The following is a 22,452-nucleotide window of genomic DNA, read 5'->3' as shown; positions in this document are numbered from 1 at the left end:
TATTGACAACTTCTTTGTTGTGGGGACTGCCCCATGCAATGTAATACGTGTAACACCACTCCTGGCCACCAGACACCAGTGGCACCCCCGCAGTTGTGACAACCCAAAATATCTCTAGACATTACCATGTCCCCTGGGGGCAAACTGTTGCCAGCTGAGAGCTCCTGCTCTAGATTATGGTAGGTCATGGTGTTCTGGGAATAGGTCTGGGAATAGGTCTCCTGTAGCTGCATTGCAGTTAGGCCCAGGGCCCACCCTCTCCAGGAGGATACGGGACTCTCCTTTCTAAACACTACTTTTCCTGTCTTCTGTAATTGGCCACCTGAGATCATCTTTAGGATATAATTTTGGACCTGTGGACTTTCAGAGGTAAGTTATTTAAAGGGATAATTTATAAAAGGCACTGAGAAGGAATGTATTTAATGCCATTTTATTCATAGGCTACTTACATTATCCAGTTAATAAGAAAGTGGTGACTCGGGATGTATTTTTATTTTTAGGTTTCCCCCCACCCCCAGTTACTACACTATCAGCACCTGTCTCAATAATCAAATACTAAGCTCCTTGAGGGCAAAAATTTGTCTTTGGCTACTTGATAAATGCCAGGTATTTAGAGGGGATGATCAAAAGTTGCTGAATACTGAATGAAACATTAACAACTGGCTTTTTGGAATGAACCTGAGCATAACATACCTAAATTGAACTGGAGACTAGAACATTATTAAAGGAATGGAATGGAAATTATTAATCAAGAAGATATAGCTTGGGGAGCCTGGGTGACTCAGTTGGCAAAATGTCTGACTCTTGGTTTCGGGTCTGGTCATGATATTGGAGTCATGGGAAGGAGCCCTACATCACACTCCATGCTCAGCACGGAGCCTGCTATCCACCCCCCAACTCCATGCTCTCTAATAATTAGATAAATCTTTTTTAAAAAAATAAAGAACTCCAAGAGTTGCTTTGAGCATTAAATCTAATAATGCAGCTAATCACCTAACACAATGTTTGGCACCTGAGATGTATTACATAAATATTGGTTACTCTTGTTACTAGTTTGATTCAATCTGACATTTCTTACTTTGGGAAGAGAGAAACTTCCTATCTTTTGGCATCAGTGTTTAACTTGAACACTAAATATCTTAGGGAGTTTTATATTCTTTAAGAAATTACTATTTAAAAAAAAAGAAAAAAGAAATTACTATTGTAACACAGTATGGTACTAAAACGGTGAACTTTATTGAGGACTTTCAAGCATTGAAACCTGAGGAAGTATTTTTCAGTTGAGTTTATCGAAATACTTCAGTTTCCCAGCTGGATCTGGAATTATCTGTTAAAAAAAAAAAGCAAATTATTCATTTTTAGAAATTGTTAGTTTTTTTAAAAGTAAAATTGACATATAATATCTTACTAGTTTCAGGCATATATCATAGTGATTCAATATTTTTATACATTATGATCCCCATAATAGGTCTAGTTCTCATCTGTCCTCAAAGTTATTACAATATTGACTATATTCCTTATGCTATACTTTCCATCTCTGTGATTGATTTATAACTGGAAGTTTGTACCTCTTAATCCCCTTCATCTATTTTGTACTTTCTCAACCCACCTCCTCTCTGGCAACCACCAGTATTTATATTTAATATTGTTTGATTTTGTTAGTTCATTTGTTTTGTTTTTTAGAGACCACACTTAAGTGAAATCATATAGTATTTGTCCTTCTCTGACTTATTTCACTTAGCATGGTACCCACTAGATCATCCATGTTGTTGCAAATGAAAAGATTTCATTCATTTTTATGGCCGAGTAATATTCCATCATGTTTATACACATTTTCTTTACTCGTTCATCTCTTGGTGGACACTTGGGTTGCTTTCATATCTTGGCTGTTGTAAATAACGCTGCACTGAACACAGGGGTGCACAGATCTCTTCAAATTGATGTTTGCAAATTATTTAAAAGCCAAAGTACATCGGTAGTAGTCTGATGTTGGTTGCCCATCTCTTGACTAAATAAGATGATTTTTGTGTGCCAAATTACATCATATATACAGGAAAAACTGGATTTGTCCTACCTACTAATCTCACCTATCCCAAAGGCAAATTTTGTTAATAAATTAACATCTGTATTCAAGCATCCCAAAATTTACTTACAGCTCTTCTCTTGGCCACCAGGCTTTCATGACATCTTCAGGTTTGATCTAATTAAGTCAAACACATTAAGAGAGCATGGCTACAGATGTTAATGTATTTTTAAAGTTATCTGCTGATGAAATGTTGGTATGCCACAATAACCTGAAAGGCAGCAGTGTGTTCAAATTGATTTTTATTTATTTAAAAATAATTGACTTACAATACTGTGTTAGTTTCAGGTGTATATCATAGTGATTCAGTATTTATATACATTATGAAATATCACCACAATAAGTCCAGTCACCATCTGTCACCATACAATATTATCAACTATATTCCTTGCGCTGTACTTCTCATCCCCATAACTTACTCGTTTTATAACTGGAAAATTATACCTCTTAAATCTCTTCATGTATTTTGTCTATCTCCCTGGTCCCATCCCCTTTGGCAAACAATATTTGGCAATATTGTTCATCTATTTATACCTCTCTGTATCTATGAGTCTATTTCTGTTTTTTTTTTTTTTTTAGGATACATATATAAGTGAAATCATACGAGTATTTGTCTTTCTCTGACTTATCTCACTTAGGATGATACCCTCTGGGTCTATCCAGGTTGCTGCAGATGCTAAGATTTAATTCTTTTTATGGCTGAGTAGTAGTCCACTCTATATTTATCTTCTTTATCCAGTAAATGGATTTTTTTGAGGTCCAGAATGCAACCTTTTCATCTCAAACTACAAAGTAAAAAAATACTAACATATATGGAGTAGTACGTTCAATCACTAGTGAATCAACACTCTGGGGAAAAAAATGCTCCTTCCTTAACAGAATCACAGCCTTTGAACCCTATTAAATTAAAAAAAAAATTCCAATATGATTTGAGCTCACATTAACTACATTATTTGACAGTTACAGGTAAAGTACATCTGCCCTATACATAAACAGTATTGTTTATGATAGTTCTCTATGCATCTTCTTCAGAATTTGTCTTCAGCATATAGTAAATATTACATAATTTTTCAGGGGTCACTTCCAGGAGTATTCTGTCTTTGCCAGTTTATAATCTCTCTGCACTGAAATTCAATTTGCAAATACTTATGGACTAATACGGCACTGTGTGCCAGTAGTGTGCTGGGCAGTGGGGGATACGAGAATAACCACACTCAAGTCCGTGTCTTTGAGACTTGTCCAACCCTGTGGGGAAGCCGTGTGTGTACACAAGTTTCCGACACAATGCATAATATGATCCTGTATGACACAGGCTAGGCCTAAACGGAGGCTGAGATGGCATCAAGGAAGGCCTCAGAGTGGAGGTGACATTGAAGTTAGTCTTGAAAGATGAGTAGAATATAGAGAAAGGGTAAGATATTCCAGGCTAAAAACCCAAGTAAAGGCACAAATGTGTGAAAAAGCAGGACTGACTTTGGGAAGAAGTGAGTCAAGGGACGCGGAGGGAACACAGTGTGTGTGTGTGTGTGTCAATTGTAGGGAAGATGACCTGGGAGAGATTGGTAGATACAAACAGTGCAAAGGGTTGAAAGCGATGCCAGGGATCTGGCTTTTGTCACTTGACTACTGGAGGGCTGCTAAAAGGTCCTGGCTTGGAGAGTGGCATGCAGTGGAGAGAAGCTGAGGTCAGGGCAACAAATCAGGAGGCCTGTGCAATATACAGGAGAGAAGTGAGGCAGATCTATTTTCAAACTCCTCCAAACTAGCTGCTGCCCTCACCATAGTCACCAAAGACTTCGCATTTCTGTTACTTCACTGTATTCCCATTCTCCATGCCACGTGACACTGGTGTCCCTATTCCCTTCCTCATAGCTCGCTCTATTCCTGCCACATGGGCCCTCTTTTTGTTTCTTGAACATGCTAAGTTGGTTCCTGGCCTTAGGACCCTGCCCTTGCTTTTCTTTCTGCACTGCTCTATGCTTGACTTGTTCCCTCTTCACTCATGTTTCAACTTAAATGTCATCTTAAAAGTCTTTTCTGACCACTTAATCCTTCACCCCAGGCACTATCCCACCAATTCTCATCAACCTGTTTCTAAAACCATTTGCCACAATCTAAAATTAGAATTAGAATGTAACTCTGATGGTAGGGACCTTGGCTGTGGTATTCACTAATAAATACCATCTTCCTATTGTAAGAGTTTGAATAGTTGCCATACAGCAGGTGGTCAAGAAATGTTTGTTGAAAGTATGCCCACAGCAACAGCAGAATTGTGGGCTGGGGGTGGGGGAAATGGGGAGATGCCAGTCGAAGGGTATAAGCCTTCAGTTTTAAGATGAGTAAGTTCTGAGCATATCATGTACAGCACAGTGACTATAGTTAATAATACGGTTTTGTGTACTTGAAATTTGCTAAAAGAGTAGATCTTAAGTGTTCTCACCACACACAAAAGAATGTAACTGTGTGAGGTGATGGATTTGTTAATTAATCTGACTGTGATAATGATTTCACAACAGATCAAATCATCATGCTGTTTAGTTTAAGTATCTTTAATTCTGTTTATCTATTTATACCTCAATAAAGCTGACAACAAGAAAAGGAATGCCCAAACACAGTATGTAATTACATATGTGAATTTTTTTTGGTGAGAGAATTCATGGTTTTTTTAATCAGATTCTCAAAGGGGTTTGTGGCCCCTCTAAAAGTTAACCAAATGGATAGTCAATATGTTTTCTGAAATGTAAAACATTCATCCTCTAATACCTTTGTAGTCACTTTGTACCTCTTGGAAGCTCTGGCTCTTCTTTCAGTACAAGCATGTGATTGATGTGAGGATATTCACCACTCCTTGTTGGTTTTGCTACAGCTCTGGGGGAACATCCCCCGACTTTGAAGACCCATCCAGAAATGCCTTCTAAGGCTTCTCAGGCGATGCCTGCAGCTTCTGATTCCTATTTCTATATGGAAGCCTCACAGTCAATAGCTATAGGCTAACCTAATGATTCATGTGTAAATTTAAAGTACTTAGTGCTTAAAGCACCTTTAATGTCTATCTTCATATCTATCTTTGAGATCTATCAGATCTATGTAGAAGTAAATTAATTTGTACTGTAACCTTAACTCTGATCCACAAAGGCAAAGCTGTTTTGCAAACTCTTCAAAAACTGGTTCAGAACCAGTGAAATGTTACTTTACCCAATCCCCAATCTGAGTTAGGTTACAGAGTGAATTTCTACCTCTCATTGTCTATGATTAATGGTATTTTTTGTTGATTTGCTAAAGAAGAAAGTCTTAGGAATCTGTATTTTTCTTTTATCGTAAGATAATGATTTCTTCCTCCAATGCTCTAATATTTGTCAGTTTCCTAACTACAGTTTGTATAGAACTGTTGATTTTTAGAAGATAAACACATTATTTAAAAAAGGTTCAAGCAAGTTTCTGAATTGTATTTTGGCCAGAGACTACTTCAGGGATTGGCTATAAATTATACAGCTTCCCTAAATGAAAGGATATACCTGTTTCAATCTTCCTTCAAACAATAAAGGAGAGAATCATTTAGCCTCAATGTTAATTAAGCCAGATTTTCTCAAAAGTTTACTACATACAGAAAGGTTTGCTTTAGAGTTTTTTTTTGGCCCACAATATAGGAAGGAACTCCATACATGATCCCTAAGACTTCTGACTTAATTCTATCAGGTCTCCACTGTTTCTCTCTCTTTTTTTTTTTTTTTTGTTAATGGTATCTCTCTCTTCATACTTGGTTTTAAAATTCACAGCATTGTCTGCCAATTACATTTACTCTGCTTTCTCCAGTTTCAGCTACCTTCTCTACGGTGCAAAGAATGCCTGTACTCTTATGATTTCTGTAGTATGTTCACTTCCTTTACAAAATCAAGGTTCTATTACAAAGAAAGATTATTCTAAGGTTGGCAATTTTTGGCCCCAGCTATCCCGTTGACAGAAAAATCAGTTTGACTTACGGTTTCACTACCAGGTTTCCAACCAGCAGGACAGACTGAAAGGAACAAAATTGGCAAAAAGACAGTTTAAAAACAGATTTCAGTTCTCTTTAGCAACTCTTGGTTTTTCTTTTACCAAAATGAAACTGAAAAGAGCCTATAACAATGAGAACATTTCTAGGCCACTGAACACTTGACTACTGTTCAGTTGCCTGCTTGCACCAAGAATTCCAGTCATGGAGTTCATCAGCAGGCAGCTAACCTATGTCAATGGTTGCCAATTACATTTAGTTACATTTACAATAGAAGAAACCAAGTTGAGTGTCCGCCTAATAAAGTTGGAAGGTTTGGGAATCTGGTGAATTGACAGGTCAGGGCATGGCAAAAACTTCTCCGAGTTTATGTAAACTTCCAGTATAAGCTTATCTTCTGTTTTCTGCAGTACTGTGTACTGATGCCACAGTTTGCTGTCTGTCAAGTAAGAGTTTAAAATTGCTAGGAGAGTGGCGTTTCCCTTTTATTTAGAATGAACCCTTACTCACTGAGTTATACTTTTGAAAGGAAAATACATGTTCTGTTTTAGCAAAATCTGACCTTTTCCATTTAGCTACTGAAAAAAGTTGGAGTGAAAGGATGAACTGATAGATTACTAGTGTGATAAGGATCACCTTTGAGGGAAAAAGCTAAGTCAAATAATGTACATATGCAAATAAAACCTCCATGACTAAATATTGCCAGATTGGCACATTTTAAGTTTACAGAAACATAATTTCAAAAACCAGAGTAGCAGAAACTTTTCTCTGTGGACTGTGCAAATAATGACTATTTTTGCCTCTTATTCTGTAAGTAGAATATATTAGTGATACTTTGTTAAAAGCACTTTAAGTAATAACTGGATCTGCTAAGAAGATCAGGTAATAATCTGAAAATAATTAGAGGACTTTGGAATCACCCAAATTACTTTTTGACTAAGAACCCAAATTAATCATGCAATCATCTCTCAAATGAAAAAAATCAAAAGGCTAAGATGCTTAGAAGGAAAGGGTACCTTCTCCATGTTTGTCAGTATACTGGAATGCTTGAACCAAACGCAGTGTCTCATCCACTGATCTACCGACAGGAAGGTCATTCAGAGTAATCTGCCGTAGGATTCCTTTGTCATCAATAATGAAGAGACCCCTGTAAAACACAAGAGTGGTACAGATGAAGTCATTTCATCTCAATTAAGACAAACATTAGTTAACCTGCTTGACTGGTGTACACATATGCAAACACACCCTCCCCATACCCACGCTTATCCGCTGTATAATTTGGAAATATCATTGTCAAATGGTAGCTTTAAAATTTGTTTTTGTGTAAGCAATGTACTGTTATATTTCTATTTAAATCTTTATGAGCACTAGGTTTGGGATTTTACTATTCACTATTATTGAAATTATGAATCTACATAGTAAAGTCTTCCTCTGGGTGAAGGAGTGATCTGTCTTCTCACTGGTTGTTTAGAACTCTTTGTATTTCCTTTTCCAGAGGTGGAAAAGGCAAAATTCTTAATACAAGCAAAGTTACCTTTCCCTCTAAATATGTGTATGTGTGATTCACTTTTTTGGCCTAGGGAATAATGGAATAGTTTAATTGAAAAGACCTGCTATTGAGATGGAATGGCATTGCAAGAGTTAAAGCAGACCAGAGAAAAATGAAAATTTCCAAAGGACTTTACCATCTTTATTTCAACCCAATACTTGGTTTGGATTTCAACCCAATACTTGGTTTAGAAAAAGATTTCAGGGACTTGGGCTAATTGCTTGAGTACAAGTATTATACATAATAATGAGATCTATTTTTAATAGAAATACATGCAATTACTTATTACATGAAATTTTGTTTTATAGTCATATTAAACATTGCTAAAATATTCCTGCTTATCTTACAACATATTTTTTAATAAATTTTTTTATATTTTCAATATATTTTTTTAATATCATTTTTAACGATGTCTGAACTAACTAGCGCTCCCTCTCCTTGGACTAGTTCAACTTGGCCAAACTCAGGCAAAACTGTTAACTATTATTCCTATGGGTGTTCTTTCTTGTAGCTACTTTTACAGTAGAAAATGGTTGTTAATGGTGATGAAGTCTGTTCTCAAGTAAGTGAGTCTGTTGTGACAATTTTAACTTACTTTGGTAACACACATCATACCATCACATACCAAACAAAAGCAAATATGCCTTGGGTGCCTGGGTGGCTCAGTTGGTTAAACAGCTGACCTTTGATTTCAGCTCAGGTCATGACCTCGGGGTTACTTGGTTTTACTTGGTTAATGCTCAAATAATTAAAAAGTGTAAAATAGCTTCAGTCTTTATAGTGGCATATTTACTCTTTGGGAATTAACTTAAGTCATAAACTCTATGAAAGGAGAAAAGATGAAAGAGTTAGCAAGTACAAAAAAAAAGAAACTATTGGTAGTGACACCTGATACAATATGAATGAACCTTGAAAACATTATGCTAAGTGAAAAGGTTCATCATAAAAAAGCATATATTGTAGGATTCCATTTAAATGAAATGTCCAGAATAGGCAACCAGAGAGACATGAAGTAGATAAGTTGGTTGCCCAGGGCAGGGGTATGGTGATTGTAGGAAAGGAAGAGTAACTGCTATGGGTATGGGGTTTCTTTTTAGAGTAATGAAAATACTCTAAAACTGATTGTGGTGATGGTTGCACAATTCTCAGGCTATACTAGAACCCACTGAATTGTATGGTTTAAATGAGTAAGTTGTATGTGAATTATATCTCAATAAAGCTGTTATTAAAAAACATAGGATTATAAAATACTGGCACCTTCACATAAAACATTCTAAAAAAGAAACAATTAGCAGTGTAAAGCAAATTGACAATATAATTATAACAAAATTACAATTCTTTTCAGTTAAAGTTTTCCTTTTATCAAAGACTTCTAATGGCACTTCCTTAATTTGTCCCAATCCCCAAGGCACAAGTTTGCTAAATACGAGGATATCTGTATTTAGAAAAACCATTACTGGAGTCATTTTAGAAAAGAGGAAAAAGAAACAGGCAAGGAATTTGGGTACTGGATTCAAGTGTGGGCTCTGCCATTAACTGGTTATATAACTTTGGCTAAATTCATGGAATTCTATGAATCTGTTTATCTGTAAAATGACAGGGTTGGTCAAAGACCTCTAAATAATCTTCCAGCTTTAACAGATTCCAATACTCACTTAATTTCAGTAGAGCACTCACCAATTATTTTAAACAATATCTACATTTTTGCAAATAGAGCAAATAATTCTTCTTGATCAAACCTTGTATCTTTTAACTCCATTTCAGGGAGGATTACAAATAATATTTGGATTTGTCATAATATAAAACCAGTGGAAGGTACCTAAGGGTATGGCCTGAGTCCTCCAGATAAACACCATAGTCCTTTGAGATTTGATGGGCCAGATCTGAAAGAAGTGGAATCCTTATTGGCCCGAGTCCTCCTTGTCTGCGAGGGGTATTAATCCTGTAACAAACAAAACATTACCACTCAGAAAGAAGTAAACGTATGGATCCAAACAGCACTATTAGTCTCCGTCACACACATATGAATGAACACAAAACACACACTTTCTTTCTCTAACAAAAAACAAGCTAATACATATTTTATTTTTCCCCTTTACTCCAGACTTTGTATATTCATTTCCTTTAAATAAATATGGAGATACTTATCACATTTCTAAAGTATTTACATGCTGTATTTTGCCAACCTCTATTGCTAGACATTTAAACTATTTCCATTTTTCTTTTGCTTTTATCAACACCACTGGAAACATCGATGTATTCTCAACTTTGCATACTTATTTGATTAATTCCTAGAAGAAGAACTGATGGATCAAAGGATATGCACTGTCATAACCTTAGAGTTGTGATCACAAGACAAAGCTTGAGAGATAGAATACAACTGGATGATACTCTAATATTCTGAGACAAAGGAATGCAAAGTCCACTTGAAGCAGGGAAGGAAGTTAGGTATAATCTCAGACACATCGGTCTTCAGATTGAAGCATTTTTACTTGAAACCAGGGAATGTGGGTGTCCTAGTGGGACAGAGCAGCTAGCAAACAAGGAAATACTGCTCTAGATGTCTGCAGCCCCAGTTGTGATATCCAAGTAGAAATCTCTGGTTGATATGTAACCTATCCAGCTCAGATTGTATCTCCCCAAAATTCTTGAGAAGCCAATCCCAAATTATTTGGGAGGATATAACTTTTTCCCTAGTGGATTTATGTTGTAATCCTACAAAGATTTAGAATTACTTATAGAAGCGACGAAGCAAATTAAACTCATTGTTTTCACTTTGTGATTCTAATTTAAAATGTATAATGTGAAATTTTATTTAGTTTGTAAATAATAAGGAAACATTTTTAAAGGACTTAAGGCATGCCATATTTGTCTATTAGATTTGCAAGAATTACTTAAGTTCTTGGAAGTTTTATCTGAAAATTGAGATAGTTAAAGGAAATCAAATAAATATATAACTACATTTAAAAATACTTGAGAAAATTAATTACTTAAGAGAACATAAATTAAATTGTAGATCCTTACCAGTTAAAATTGTTGTTATATATATATCTATATATAATTGTAAGTGGATTAAGTAGTTTTGAATTTGTTATTTTAATGAAATGAATATTAACTTAAAACTAAGATAATTCTAAACCATCTTTATTGTGCATAAAATCTTATGCACAGAACTGTGGAGATGAAAAATTCACATCAACACACACATTTCAGATTTTGAAACATACTGCTCTTCAGAATGATTAACCAACTGTATGTGTGAGAAGACCATTTCTTCAGACCTTTGTCATCACTGGATGAAATTTTTCAATATTTAAAATCTTCGCCAATCAGATAGGGAAAAGATGGCATCTCTTGTCATTTTATTTTATTTTATTTTTTTCTTGTCATTTTAATTTGCAATTCTTGGCAATTATTCAGGTGAAACATCTTTTCATGTTTAATGAGTTTAAAAAACATTCAGAAATTAAGAAAATCAGTGTGTCTTGAAAAATAATTATAAAAGCTATTTTGAGTTTGAATTTTAATACTAGACAACTATGTAACAGAGAAATGGAATTTTAAAGAATTTTTTCCCTTCAGATTAAGGCTACCCAATTTATCATAATGAAGTAATCATACAACTCAGTGGTGTTTGTTATGGCTATTATGTCTTTTGCAGTGAGCTTTTTTCCCAAGTTAGAAATGTCCTATAAAAATCCTTGAGCATTTTTGCCATAACTTCATTGAACTGGTAGCTCTCAGATATATCTATTCCCAACTGTCTGATAACTACATTCTAAAGCACCAGATTGGCTCAGTTGGTAGAGCACACAAGTCTTGATCTCAGGGTGAAGAGTTCAAGCCCCACATTGGGTGTGAAGCCTACTTAAAATAAAACTTAAAAAACCCCTATATTCCTATCACAATGAGAGTTGTTTGCTTATAATCGAAAAGTGAATCCATTCTTTTTCCTATAAATGCTTAAGTGTAAAGATACAGACCAGGCTAAGTGGGTAAACTGTGAATCCACAGAGCATGCTACCACTTCAGCATTTATAGATCTGAATTCTTCAATCCTGTCACCAAAGGCGATGATTTCAGTTGGACACACGAAAGTGCTGAAAGTTAAAAAAAAATTTTAGTATTCTCAAAATATGCATATGCTTGAAGTTTCAAATGGCTTAGTTTTTACAAACACCTTTATAACACCTATATAATATGCATATATAAAATGCATATTAAGAACAATTATATATATGAGCATTGTCATGATGTAGCTGTCTAGACGATTTGATCAAATATCATTTAATTAAAAATGTGTATTACAGAGTTCACAATTACATCTCAATAAATGTTTATTTTTATAACTTAATGGATCCGTGGTCAACCAATGTTCCCTTCTCCGTTATATAACAATGCTTTATATTTATATAGTGCTTTACAGCTTCCAAAGGATCTACACAAATTTTCCATCATACCACTCCTTTTTTATATTCCTATACCACCCCTATGAGCTAGATGCACTGATCTTTATTTCAGAGATAAGAAAATGCTCTTCCATCCTCCTTCCCTTTCTTGATAAGGTCCTCTTCTACCTTGTCTCCCAGTCCTGTTGTCAGAAGGGCGTGTTTAGAGAATATTACCTTAGGGTGGTATTTTCTGAACCATCACAGGGACTTTATGGAATTTTAACAAACGTTTTAAACAAGTGGAGTAAAAAATACAAGAATACTTTATATACAGGAAGGTTAAGACATGAAACATACGTGTACATACACATGCATATCTATGTGTGTTTGTGTTCAGGAGTGATACTAAAAATATTGAACAACCTTAACTCGAAGTTGGCTTTACCTCTGGAGGTTTCTGAAAAGGACCAGGTGGGAGGGGCAACTTGGGGAGGAGGTTGGGAAATTGGCTATTTACTATTTCGTATGGAAGTGTTTCAGGATTTTAATGATCATGGCTGTACTGGTGTTTACAGACTGAATGATACCCTGTATGTATATGTCAGTGTATTGAGTGGCAATAAAAAATGGTTTTGTACTGTGTACAGGTCATGGTCAAGAAAGTCAGAAGAACACAGACTTAGGGGACAAATTCCTCTTGCAGCCCAATACAGGCTTTTTGAAGGTTTCAGTTGTTCAAACGTAGGACTGCCACATGCACGCAGACAGTTCTAAGATTATATCCCTGGAAACCTGGGCTACAATATGTATTTTCAATATTTTTCCAAAGGTAGGAATGGTTGGCCCCTGCGTGCCTTCCAACAAATGCTAGTTAGAGACATATTTATCCAACTTCTTAGTGAAGACAGAAAAAAAGTTCTAGTAGAACACTAAAGGGTGGGCGCCTGGGTGGCTCAGTGGGTTAAAGCCTCTGCCTTCGGCTCAGGTCATAGTCCCAGGGTCCTGGGATCGAGCCCGGATTCAGGCTCTCTGCTCTGCAGGGCGTCTGCTTCCTCCTCTCTCTCTGCCTGCCTCTCTGCCTACTTGTGATCTCTGTCTGTCAAATAAATAAATTAAATCTGTTAAGAAAAAAAGAAAACTAAAGGGTTACATTTTTGACTTTCACACATGCAGACGGTGGCAAATGCCTCAGAACTCTTCCTTTCTAACCAGGCCCAATCTGGCATCTCAGAGAAACAGAAAGAAGTGATCTTAGCTTCTTGCCCCAGGAGGCCATTGGTGACATCATTCTTTAGATATGTCTTATTCATTATGGAGTTTAAAGTAATAGTGGGAGAAACAGGATATTTGTCTGCTATATTAGACCAATCTCAAAACTCATGTTTAGCATCCTGTATATTTAAAAGATGTTAAAGTTTTGCTTTTATAACAACATGAATTTAGAAGGCCTATCATTTTTTAATATTAAAATTTTCACTTCTTGTTTCTATTAGAAAGTAAGTTATATCATACATTTCAGCTTGTCAGGCCACAGTACAAGTGGATTAGAAAGAAGGAAGTTCTTGCTAGTTTAAAAGATTATGTATTATCCACATTTATGAACTGGTTTACTCTCAGTGAACTAATTTTTCTGAGAATTTTTCCTATTTGGATTAGAGTAGGGGTTAGCAAACTTCAGTCCACAGGCCAAATCCAGCCTATCTTATTTTTTGTAAGTAAACTTTCAATAGAAAACAATACTCATTCATTTGTGTATAGTCTCTGGCTGTTTTTGTGCTACAGTGGCAAAGCTGAATAGTTGCAAGAGATCACAAGGCAAAAAAATATTTACTATGTGGCCCCGTATAGAAAAAGTTTGCTCACCTCTGGCCCAGAGACAATCTATAGAGATAAGCTTAAGTATACTCTTCTGTAAGTTTAAGGTTTTATTTACACAGTTCTAGGACAGTCCTAATGGAAAAAAGACCTTAATATACAGTGGCAAAATAGAAGAAAGTTCTCTTTTTTATAGCCAAAAAATATATTCAAATAGAAAAAAGAAAAAGTCAGGATAAGTCTCTTTTTGTTATCTTTTCAAATTCCATGGAATTTGAAGAACACTCCAGATAAAACTATATCCTCGATAAAACTAAAGCTGCAAGAGTATTTGAGTCAACTTTTTTTATCTGAAGTGCTATCTGAGTTAAAGAGAAAATTCCCCCCAACAAGCATAATTTATATAAATAGGCATTATTTCTTAAGCATATGCAGTATTTTCAGGAAAATGTTCAAACCACAGAAAAGCAATAGATGCAGCAAATAATAAAAGTGTAAAGAGCTAATTTTCTAGTTAAGAGAGAGAAATAGATTTGTGGCCTAAGTCTTGCTATTAAGTGCTATCTAAAATATCCATTTTCTTGCCTTAGCAGGTATAGCTTTATAGCTTAATATAATTGTAGCCTTCCTTTCTTTGATGATGACATTACAAAACAATTATGTAGATTTAAGTATAAGGCATTGGGGACAATGCCTTTTGGTTCTGAAATATATGGTAGATGTTACCTTCTTGAAAAAATTTGTATCAGCTTGTCTTTTTGGAACCAAGAACTAAATAAAATAATTTGTACTTGATGTTCTTGAATAATGATTGATAATGACTGCCGACGTTTTAGGACCTGTACATGTATTACTCACAAATCAAGTGGGTAGAAGAAAAAAACCAGGTATTTCCCACGATAATCAGTCAACTTGAGCTCCTTGAATTCTCCATTTATCACAGCTGTTCCTTCCCAATAAGGTGCTGGCTTGGAAACTAAGAAAGAGAAACATATGATGTTCTACAACACTGAGAAAATTGGATGACAGAAAGACATCTTCAGGAAATCACTAAAAATTAAGGATTCTACACCTTTGCATCTCTTCAGCAATCTGGTGAAGCTTATGGACTTTTTCTATGGATAGTGTTACTGAATGCATAAAACAAAATATATAGAAATACAAAGGGAGCCAAGTATATTAAAATGTAATTATCAAAGTAATAGAAAAAAACCTGGTGATAATAGTAATACTTTTGCCCTTTTATTAACACTTTCAGACTTCAAGATCTATGAAGTGCCTGGGTTACTAAGTTGAGCAGCTGATTATTTTTGGCTGAGGTCATGATCTCTGGGCTTGAGGGTGTGAGACGGAGCCCTGGGTGAAGCCCCACTCACTTCTCTCATGCTTCTTCCCGAGTGCAGAGTCTGCTTGTCCCTCTCCCTCTGACCCTCCAGGCAAGCACAGGAGTGCGTGCGTGCTCTCTCCGTCTTTCTCAAATAAATAAAAGCTTTAAAACTGCAAGATCTGGCAGTGGTCTAGTAACTGTCTATGACAGTGATGAGTGTAAATTTTATTGCAGGATACCTGCAATTACGTGGCATAAAAATATCTGCGATTCTCTTGGCAATATGTATAAGCAAGTACTGCTGAAGCTAGTGTGATTTGTTGCTGATGTTCATAATGGAAGGAAATTCTAAATTTCAGTTGTAGATTAGTGAAAATAGATTTTGTTTTTCTATGCATGCTCACAGACCCCTCTACATTCTATCCCTGCACTAAATCCTACTGGATACTTCACTATAGCCCCTCCAAGTTAATGAACTTCCTACAGTTCAAATAATTACGATTTTCCTCTTTCTAATGACAGTCTTTTAGATGTACTCATTTAAATATTTGTCCAGTTTCCCACATTCACACAGAAGACCTACTCAAGGAGTAGGAAATCTGCAAATGTCAGGTGAGAAGTTTAAAATCCCAGACCATGGGATTATTTTCCCGAGGGCTCTGAAAGAGGAGACCCCCTTGAACAGGTTTCAAGTGACCTAATGGAAACTGAATGGTTCATGCTACTCTCTTGTATGGGCATGCTGTAATTCTAGCCAACATGCTTTCATCATAATGTAGCTTGATCTTCTGTTAACACATTCAGCACTTAACTTTCAGAGTCTACATATATTGAAGCCAACACCCAATTCCAAATTTAAGGTTCCTAGAAAGTAAGGTTTACAACAGCTAGCATTTTTGACCACTGTGAGAATAAAGACAAAGTTAAGATGAATTTTTCTGTGAAGCTAATATATAACACATGATTATGTATCTTGAGCCAGCAGCCTCCCTCTTATAAATATTCTGATCTAATTAGGTAAAGGCCATGAGGGAGAATTGGACAGAGGGGAACTGAACTATATATGCTTTGTATACATTACTGAAAATGCTACTCAAGTGTGAGGTTATAATTGTAATGATCTGTTAAAATCGCACTCCTTAGTGATTTTAGCATATAGGAAATACCAACTCTGAAAAATAATTTTTTTCTGAAAATTGTGATTTTGGAAATTTGGGGTTTTTGACTTAAGAACTGCAGTGTTCTAATAGTTTTTTTTGATGGCGTCTTTAGGGTTTTCTATATATAGATTTATGTTACCTGCAAATACTGGAAGTGTTATTCAACGAAAAAAACCTCATCAATTATATGGTTAAAAAGACTGCAATTACTTTACTAAGATCTATAAATGGAATTCCCAAAGCAACCCCTTGCATCTGTTAAAAAATAACAACTGTCCCAAATATAAATAGCAGAGTTAACAAAGATTCTGGCAAATGCAGAGCAATAAAGAAGAATGTTTAAATCCCTTCTTCCCATATCTGCCCCTCCCATCAATTTAACTACTGTTAACATTTTCATGTCTTTTCCTTTCATTCTTTCTTAAACACACAAATTTGGATCATGTTGCACCCATTTTTAAAAAGGGAACAGTAATGAGAACTGAGTAATATATGGAACTGTTAAATCGCTGTATTGTATGCCTGAAACTAATGCAACACTGTTTGTTAACTACACTGGATTTAAAGCTGAAAAAAAAGGCGGGGTGGGGGGAGAGTAAATCATGAACAGTTATTCATGTTACTAAAATTTGTTTAAAATTTAATGGCTCTGTAATATTCCATTTTATGAATAAAAAAGTCCTCATATCTTTAATTCTAGATAAGCCTACATGTGACACAGAAATGCAACAGATATCTAAACTTTGAAAAGGTTTGCTGGTAAAGGGAAATTTATTATTACTATTTTTTTGCTTCCATGAGCAGACTTGGATGGAATTTGTTTCTTATGGGATATTTATGTCATGCCAGTAAATACTTAACTGGCTGCCATATTTCAAAATATCTTCCCAAGCCAAAGAAAAGCAACAGGACTTGGAAATACTATGATTTTAAAAGTGCAAGACTGGGGCGCCTGGGTGGCTCAGTGGGTTAAGCCGCTGCCTTCGGCTCAGGTCATGATCTCAGGGTCCTGGGATCGAGTCCCGCGTCGGGCTCTCTGCTCAGCAGGGAGCCTGCTTCCCTCTCTCTCTCTCTCTGCCTGCCTCTCTGTCTACTTGTAATCTCTGTCTGTCAAATAAACAAATAAAATCTTTAAAAAAAAAAAAAAAAAAAAAAAAAAAAAAAAAAAAAAAAAAAAAAAAAAAAAAAGTGCAAGACTGGATCTTTAAAAACAAAAATCCAAGAGTAACTTCCAGTTAACTTTCAGTAGGAAAGAACTGCCAATGTGTAAGGAGGCAAAACAGTTTTTCTCATTTATCACTCCCATTCCATCCTAAGTTATAACAACATCCTGTTTAACACTGGGGATTCGTAATTGTGAGGTATTACTTTTGTTACTAAATACACACAGGGAACATGCTGTAATTGAACCAAATATGTATCTACAGAATGCCAAATGATCCATAGGAAAAGCTGATTATTTAAAAGTAAGCAAAGTGGTAATGGTTATCCTTTGGCCCCTGGCCACTTCTTTTTGGCCAATCTTAACATCCAGATGCAGGAGGCCACAACTTTCTCAGTATCTAGTCCGACGTGTCCTTCCTGAAAGTGGCCATTAGCTGTGTACACTGGACAGAAATGCAAATAACCAAAGGCCAATTTGGCAGGAATCAAATTTGCCACAAGGTTTATCATCAACCCAAATGCATTACTTCCAACCTCGCCCCCTCCCCCACACTTTCTTACAAAGAACCTCGCAAGTACACCCTGTAAGAAGTTCTTCATTTTTGAGAAAAACAAAGAATACCCATTAACTATACAGATTTTGGGGAAGGTGGCTTCTAATAGTCTTTATCAGAAGCAACAACAAAAGAAAGAAAAATGAATGGTTTGCCCTCCGGAGCATTTTGGTTAGCCACTTTCCTGTTTAATTCAACTTTCTGTGAAACATTATTCAACTTTTTCAATGTATTCTTCCCTGTAATAGTACTTGAAAATAGAGGCGATGTGCTGCAGGTACTTTTTGATATCTGAGGAAGTGTTTCAGTTTGCACAACATCCTGATGCTTACAAATTCGGGGCCGGGGCCACCCTCTTACCCTCATCTGCGGTTTTGCGGAAACCACTACTTCTTCCAAAATCGGATTCGTGGAACCCATCCTTTTCTTCACAGCTGGAACCCCTCTCTATCTCCCTACCCCCACCCCCAGGCAGGCCGGGCCAAGGGCCTAAGGCCACCCATAGGGTGCCGCCCAAGCCAGGCCCCCAGGTACTACCAGGGTACACGTGTCTCCCGCCCTCTCCACCTCCCGCCTCCCTTTGCCAGCCCCCACCCTCCCTCTTGGCGGGGCACCACCTACTCTTGGCTTTGCTGAGGTGCAGGGAGTGGTCGCCGACTGAAACCCGGGACGCCTCCCCTGGGTACACTTGTCCACCCGCGTAGAAGTGGCACTCCTCTTCGCGGGTTCGGGGCCTCTCTTCTGCCTCCCAGCCTCGCTGAGCTCCGGCGGGCAGCAAGAAGAGCAGCAGCGGCAGCAGCAGCAGCCTTCGGCTCCGGCCACAGGCCGGAGTCGTCGTGGCTAGCGGCTGCAGCGGCGCCTCCATGACCACGCGACTGCAAACACACGGCCCTTGTCGCGAGCGCGACTTCTCCCGCCGTCAGGGAGCTACAACCGCGCGCCCGACGCCCGCGTGAGCCTGGGCGCGGCCTCGCGAGACCTACTCCGCCCCCACCCCGCCCCGGCCCCCGCCTTGTTCCCTGCTCCACCCTCCTCCCCCTTTCCCCGCCACGTGGGCTCCAGCCCCGCCTGCTCGCCCGCAGCCGGACTTTGCGCCTGCGCCCTGGGCGGACCAGGGCCGCGGAGTTTAGCCCAACTCTGGGAGCGGAAGCTGCTCAGTGGCTTTGCGCGAGTGGTCAGAAGCGCCCCCACCCGCGGTAGTTTGAGGTATCCTTCCACGCCTATCTCTTCCACAAAGCCTCACCACCGCACGTCACCCCCGAAGTGAAACTGACTTAGCTGCCTCTGAGTGGCTTGAATTTTTGTACTTCTCTCGGTTTTTCCTCAAAGCGGCATGTGTGAAAAGTGCCAGGACTACTTGCTCAAGCTGTAGCCCTTTTAAGTCCCCGGGAAACTTGGGAGAAGAAAGGTCTAGCCATTTACTCTTCTCAAGCAGCCAAGAGCAAACAGACGGCTTGGTGACTTAAGCCTGTCTCAAAGGGTTTGTTTTGTTTTGTTTTTTTTTTTTTCCTCTAACTTAAAGCTTGAGAAGTTGCCAGAAAACCCGACTTTTTTTTCCCAACACAGCGTTTCTCCCATCTTCTGATAATTACCCCTTCACATTATGGGAGCCTTCAGTAGCCCTTACGCTCCCCAGGATTCCTTCTAGCTTCCCGTGAGCATTTCTTTCTGAACCCCCGCAAAATTCATCCTGTTTCCTCCATTAGACTGTCAGCTGAAATCGCTGTGTAATTCATCTTTTTTCCCCCGCGGCGCCTGGCACTCTGAGCATTTGCTATACTAAGAAGTTGATTTTATAAATGGCACCCAGTGTTCTCAACAGCCTGTCTTAGCTTCTAGTGGCTTTTGCGTATTATATCCTTGCTCCTGTGACAACTCTTTGAAGCATATAGGAAACTTGAGCTTTTCCAAACTCAACCCTTAACCCCAGTCCAGCCCTTTGTATACCTTGGAAGGGTTTGGTGGGAATAGGGCTGAAGGTCCCTGGCACCCTACCCGCCCCCCCCCGCCCCTTTTTTTCCCTTCAGACCCCCAGGTCCTCCCCCCCGCCCCGCGAATGCTTGCGCCTGCGCTCTAAGGCCAGACCCTGGCTACGGTGGGGTTGCTAACTCCAGGAAGTCCAGTTAGTGGCGTCCACCGTGTCCCGCCCGCCCTCAGCGTTGTTTTTGACGCTGCGGGTCCTCGAAGGCCCGTCTCTTCTACAAAGCTTCGCTGGAGATGGCCTCCGGCCCTTGCTGGTGACTGGTATTCAGCACTCCTGTTTTAGATCCTCTCACCCTTGGGTGCCCAGCTCTCTGCGGAAGCCTGGCTACCGCGTGCCATCCTGCCCCCACAACAAGCCATCCTGCCCGAGAACGGCTTGCATTTTATACCTTTAACATTTACTCTCCTTTTCCTTGCAGTGGGCGGGTGAATAGAGACGAGTCTCCTCTCCCGTTGCATCCCTTTTAAGTCCTGAGAAAACTTGAGGAAAGGTCTAACCTGAAAAGCAGTATCTGGAGACCATTTATTCTCTTCCAGTGAGAAAGGACTCTCCCAGCTGGAAAGTCAGTTCCATGACTTAAGACTGTCTCAAGGTGTGTATAAGTTTTAAAAATTAAGACTTGGTAAGTTCCCGGAGAACCCTTTCTCCCAGCACAGTGTTGTTCATGTTCTGATAATTAACCCCATCATTTGCCCATTTGCTAGGATGGCAGGTGAGAAGTGGGGGGAGAGATACCACACTCACCGGAAAGACAGCGGCCACTGGCAGCCCTTATGCCCCACCCCCATCCTTTCCATTTTCCCCGAACTCCTGTCATTTTTCTGAATTCTGCAGAAGCCAACCTAACAGTTTGTTTTTCTTCCACTAGACAGCTCTTTGGGGTTGGAATTGATGTGTAATTCATCTTTGTTTCCCAAGGCACCGGCACTCTGTGTTTGCTGTCGTAAGCTCTTGATTCCCTAAATGACACCTAATGTTCCCAACAGCCTGTCTTAGCTTCCAGTTGCTTTCACAAATTATATCCTTGCTTCTTGTGACAGCTCTTTGAGACAATAGGAAACCTCCCTTTCGGACTCCTCTCTCACCCCAGCCCTGCCCATTTTAGGCTCTGGTTTTTGTTTCTTGACATCTCTTTCCTGTGGGCAGAGGAGGAAAATATGACACTACCTCCCTTTCCTGAGGTGGGGGGAAGCTTGTCCTTACCCATAACATTGTCTGTCGGCTCTTCACTTTCGGGAGGCCCGTAGGTAGGAGTCCTCTGACGAGGTTGCTCTCGTTGTTCCCATTCTTCTCCTTCCCTGGCCTCCTGTTCCACATGGAAGGGGAGTGGGATCCGAGAGGTTCGGGACTGAGCCCCCGGGATTCGGCTCAGGCCTATGCCCCGAGGTCGGCTTCTGTGTTCCATTCTGACTGCTGGATAGTCACGAAGCCTCAGTGAATTCTAGGCCCTAGTCTGGGCCTCTAAGTTTGAGAACTGGGAGAGGAAGCTTGGGGAGAATGTTATTTCCTGACACCTCTGTTCTAGGCTGAGCTGAGGTGCCCCAGTTGGCAGCTGGGGCTGCCCACCAAGTGGGCCCAGTGACCCTCCTGCCCACTGGAGAGAGTGGCCAGGTCGGCCAGCTCTCACGCACTAACTCCCCTTAGCTCCCCTGGAACTCCTTGGCAGCTGACATTCTGGTTGGCAGCTGCTCTGAATCCTTCTGGCCAATGATCTCTCCTGAGCTCCTGCCTTGGGTAGGCAGACATTGTGTTGTCACAGTGGCAGTCACAAAGGAGCTAGAGGAGGGGGCCCTGCCCCCAGGGCACTGATCATCCTGCTGGAGTCGGCTGTCCATATTAATAATACAAAATTATCAGGCACGGGGGTGGTTCTATATATAGGATGACTCTCAGAAATACCTGAGGAGCTTAAACACATTCAGGTGTACTGACCAAGCCCTAGAAATGATTATTTAAAAAACATTTTATTTATTTATTTGACAGAGAGTGAGAAAGCACAGGCAGGCAAAGCAGCAGCAGGAGACGGAGAAGCAGGCTCCCCACCGAGCAGAATGCCCGATGTGGGGCTTGATCCCAGGACCCTGGGATCATGACCTGAGCTGAGGGCAGTTGCTTAACCAACTGAGCCACCCAGGCACCCTAGAAATGATTATTTAAGAGTCCTTTGGAGGGGGGGGGGTCCCAGGAAGCTACGCCTTCACAAATGGTGTGTCTGGTTAAGAACCACTGTTGATGGAGGGTAAGAGCACAGATTGTGGAGTCAGCCGTGTCTAGGTTCCAGTCTGAGCTCAGTCATCTATTGGCCTTGTGGTCTTGGGAAACCATATTTAACCTCTCTGAGCCTGAGTTCCATCTGTAGATGGGAGGCATTAATATCTTCCCTCTGTTGTAAAACTGATATTATACAAGTTTCATGATATAAATGTAAAGCTTG

At 39.1% G+C, this 22,452-nt stretch overlaps 1 protein-coding gene across 3 annotated transcripts; it reads right to left on the bottom strand.

The window, feature by feature from the left end:
• Window positions 1-1,214: 1,214 nt before the first annotated feature.
• On the bottom strand, window positions 1,215-21,706 carry PRDX4 (peroxiredoxin 4). 3 transcript variants are annotated; one of them, XM_013064904.2, is made up of 8 exons: window positions 18,656-19,016; window positions 14,688-14,805; window positions 11,607-11,723; window positions 9,443-9,565; window positions 7,091-7,221; window positions 6,064-6,098; window positions 2,154-2,200; window positions 1,215-1,327 (listed from the first exon to the last, which is right to left on the bottom strand). In XM_013064904.2, exons 1-8 carry the CDS (start codon window positions 18,897-18,899, stop codon window positions 1,324-1,326), a joined length of 819 nt encoding a protein of 272 aa, XP_012920358.1. In that variant the 5' UTR covers window positions 18,900-19,016; the 3' UTR covers window positions 1,215-1,323. The 3 variants fall into 3 exon arrangements, with proteins under 3 accessions (XP_012920358.1, XP_044945344.1, XP_044945343.1); XM_045089409.1 differs by lacking the exons at window positions 2,154-2,200; window positions 18,656-19,016 and adding an exon at window positions 21,222-21,706; XM_045089408.1 differs by lacking the exon at window positions 2,154-2,200 and having other exon boundaries at window positions 18,656-19,015.
• Between the last annotated feature and the right edge of the window lie 746 nt (window positions 21,707-22,452).

This window comes from Mustela putorius, unplaced genomic scaffold (assembly GCF_011764305.1).
Source record: "Mustela putorius furo isolate JIRA1106 unplaced genomic scaffold, ASM1176430v1.1 tig00003836_pilon_pilon_pilon, whole genome shotgun sequence".
NCBI classification, from domain to species: domain Eukaryota; kingdom Metazoa; phylum Chordata; class Mammalia; order Carnivora; family Mustelidae; genus Mustela; species Mustela putorius.
The sequence above is the reverse complement of the archived record's forward strand: the minus strand, read 5'-3'. Positions and strand labels throughout refer to the sequence as shown.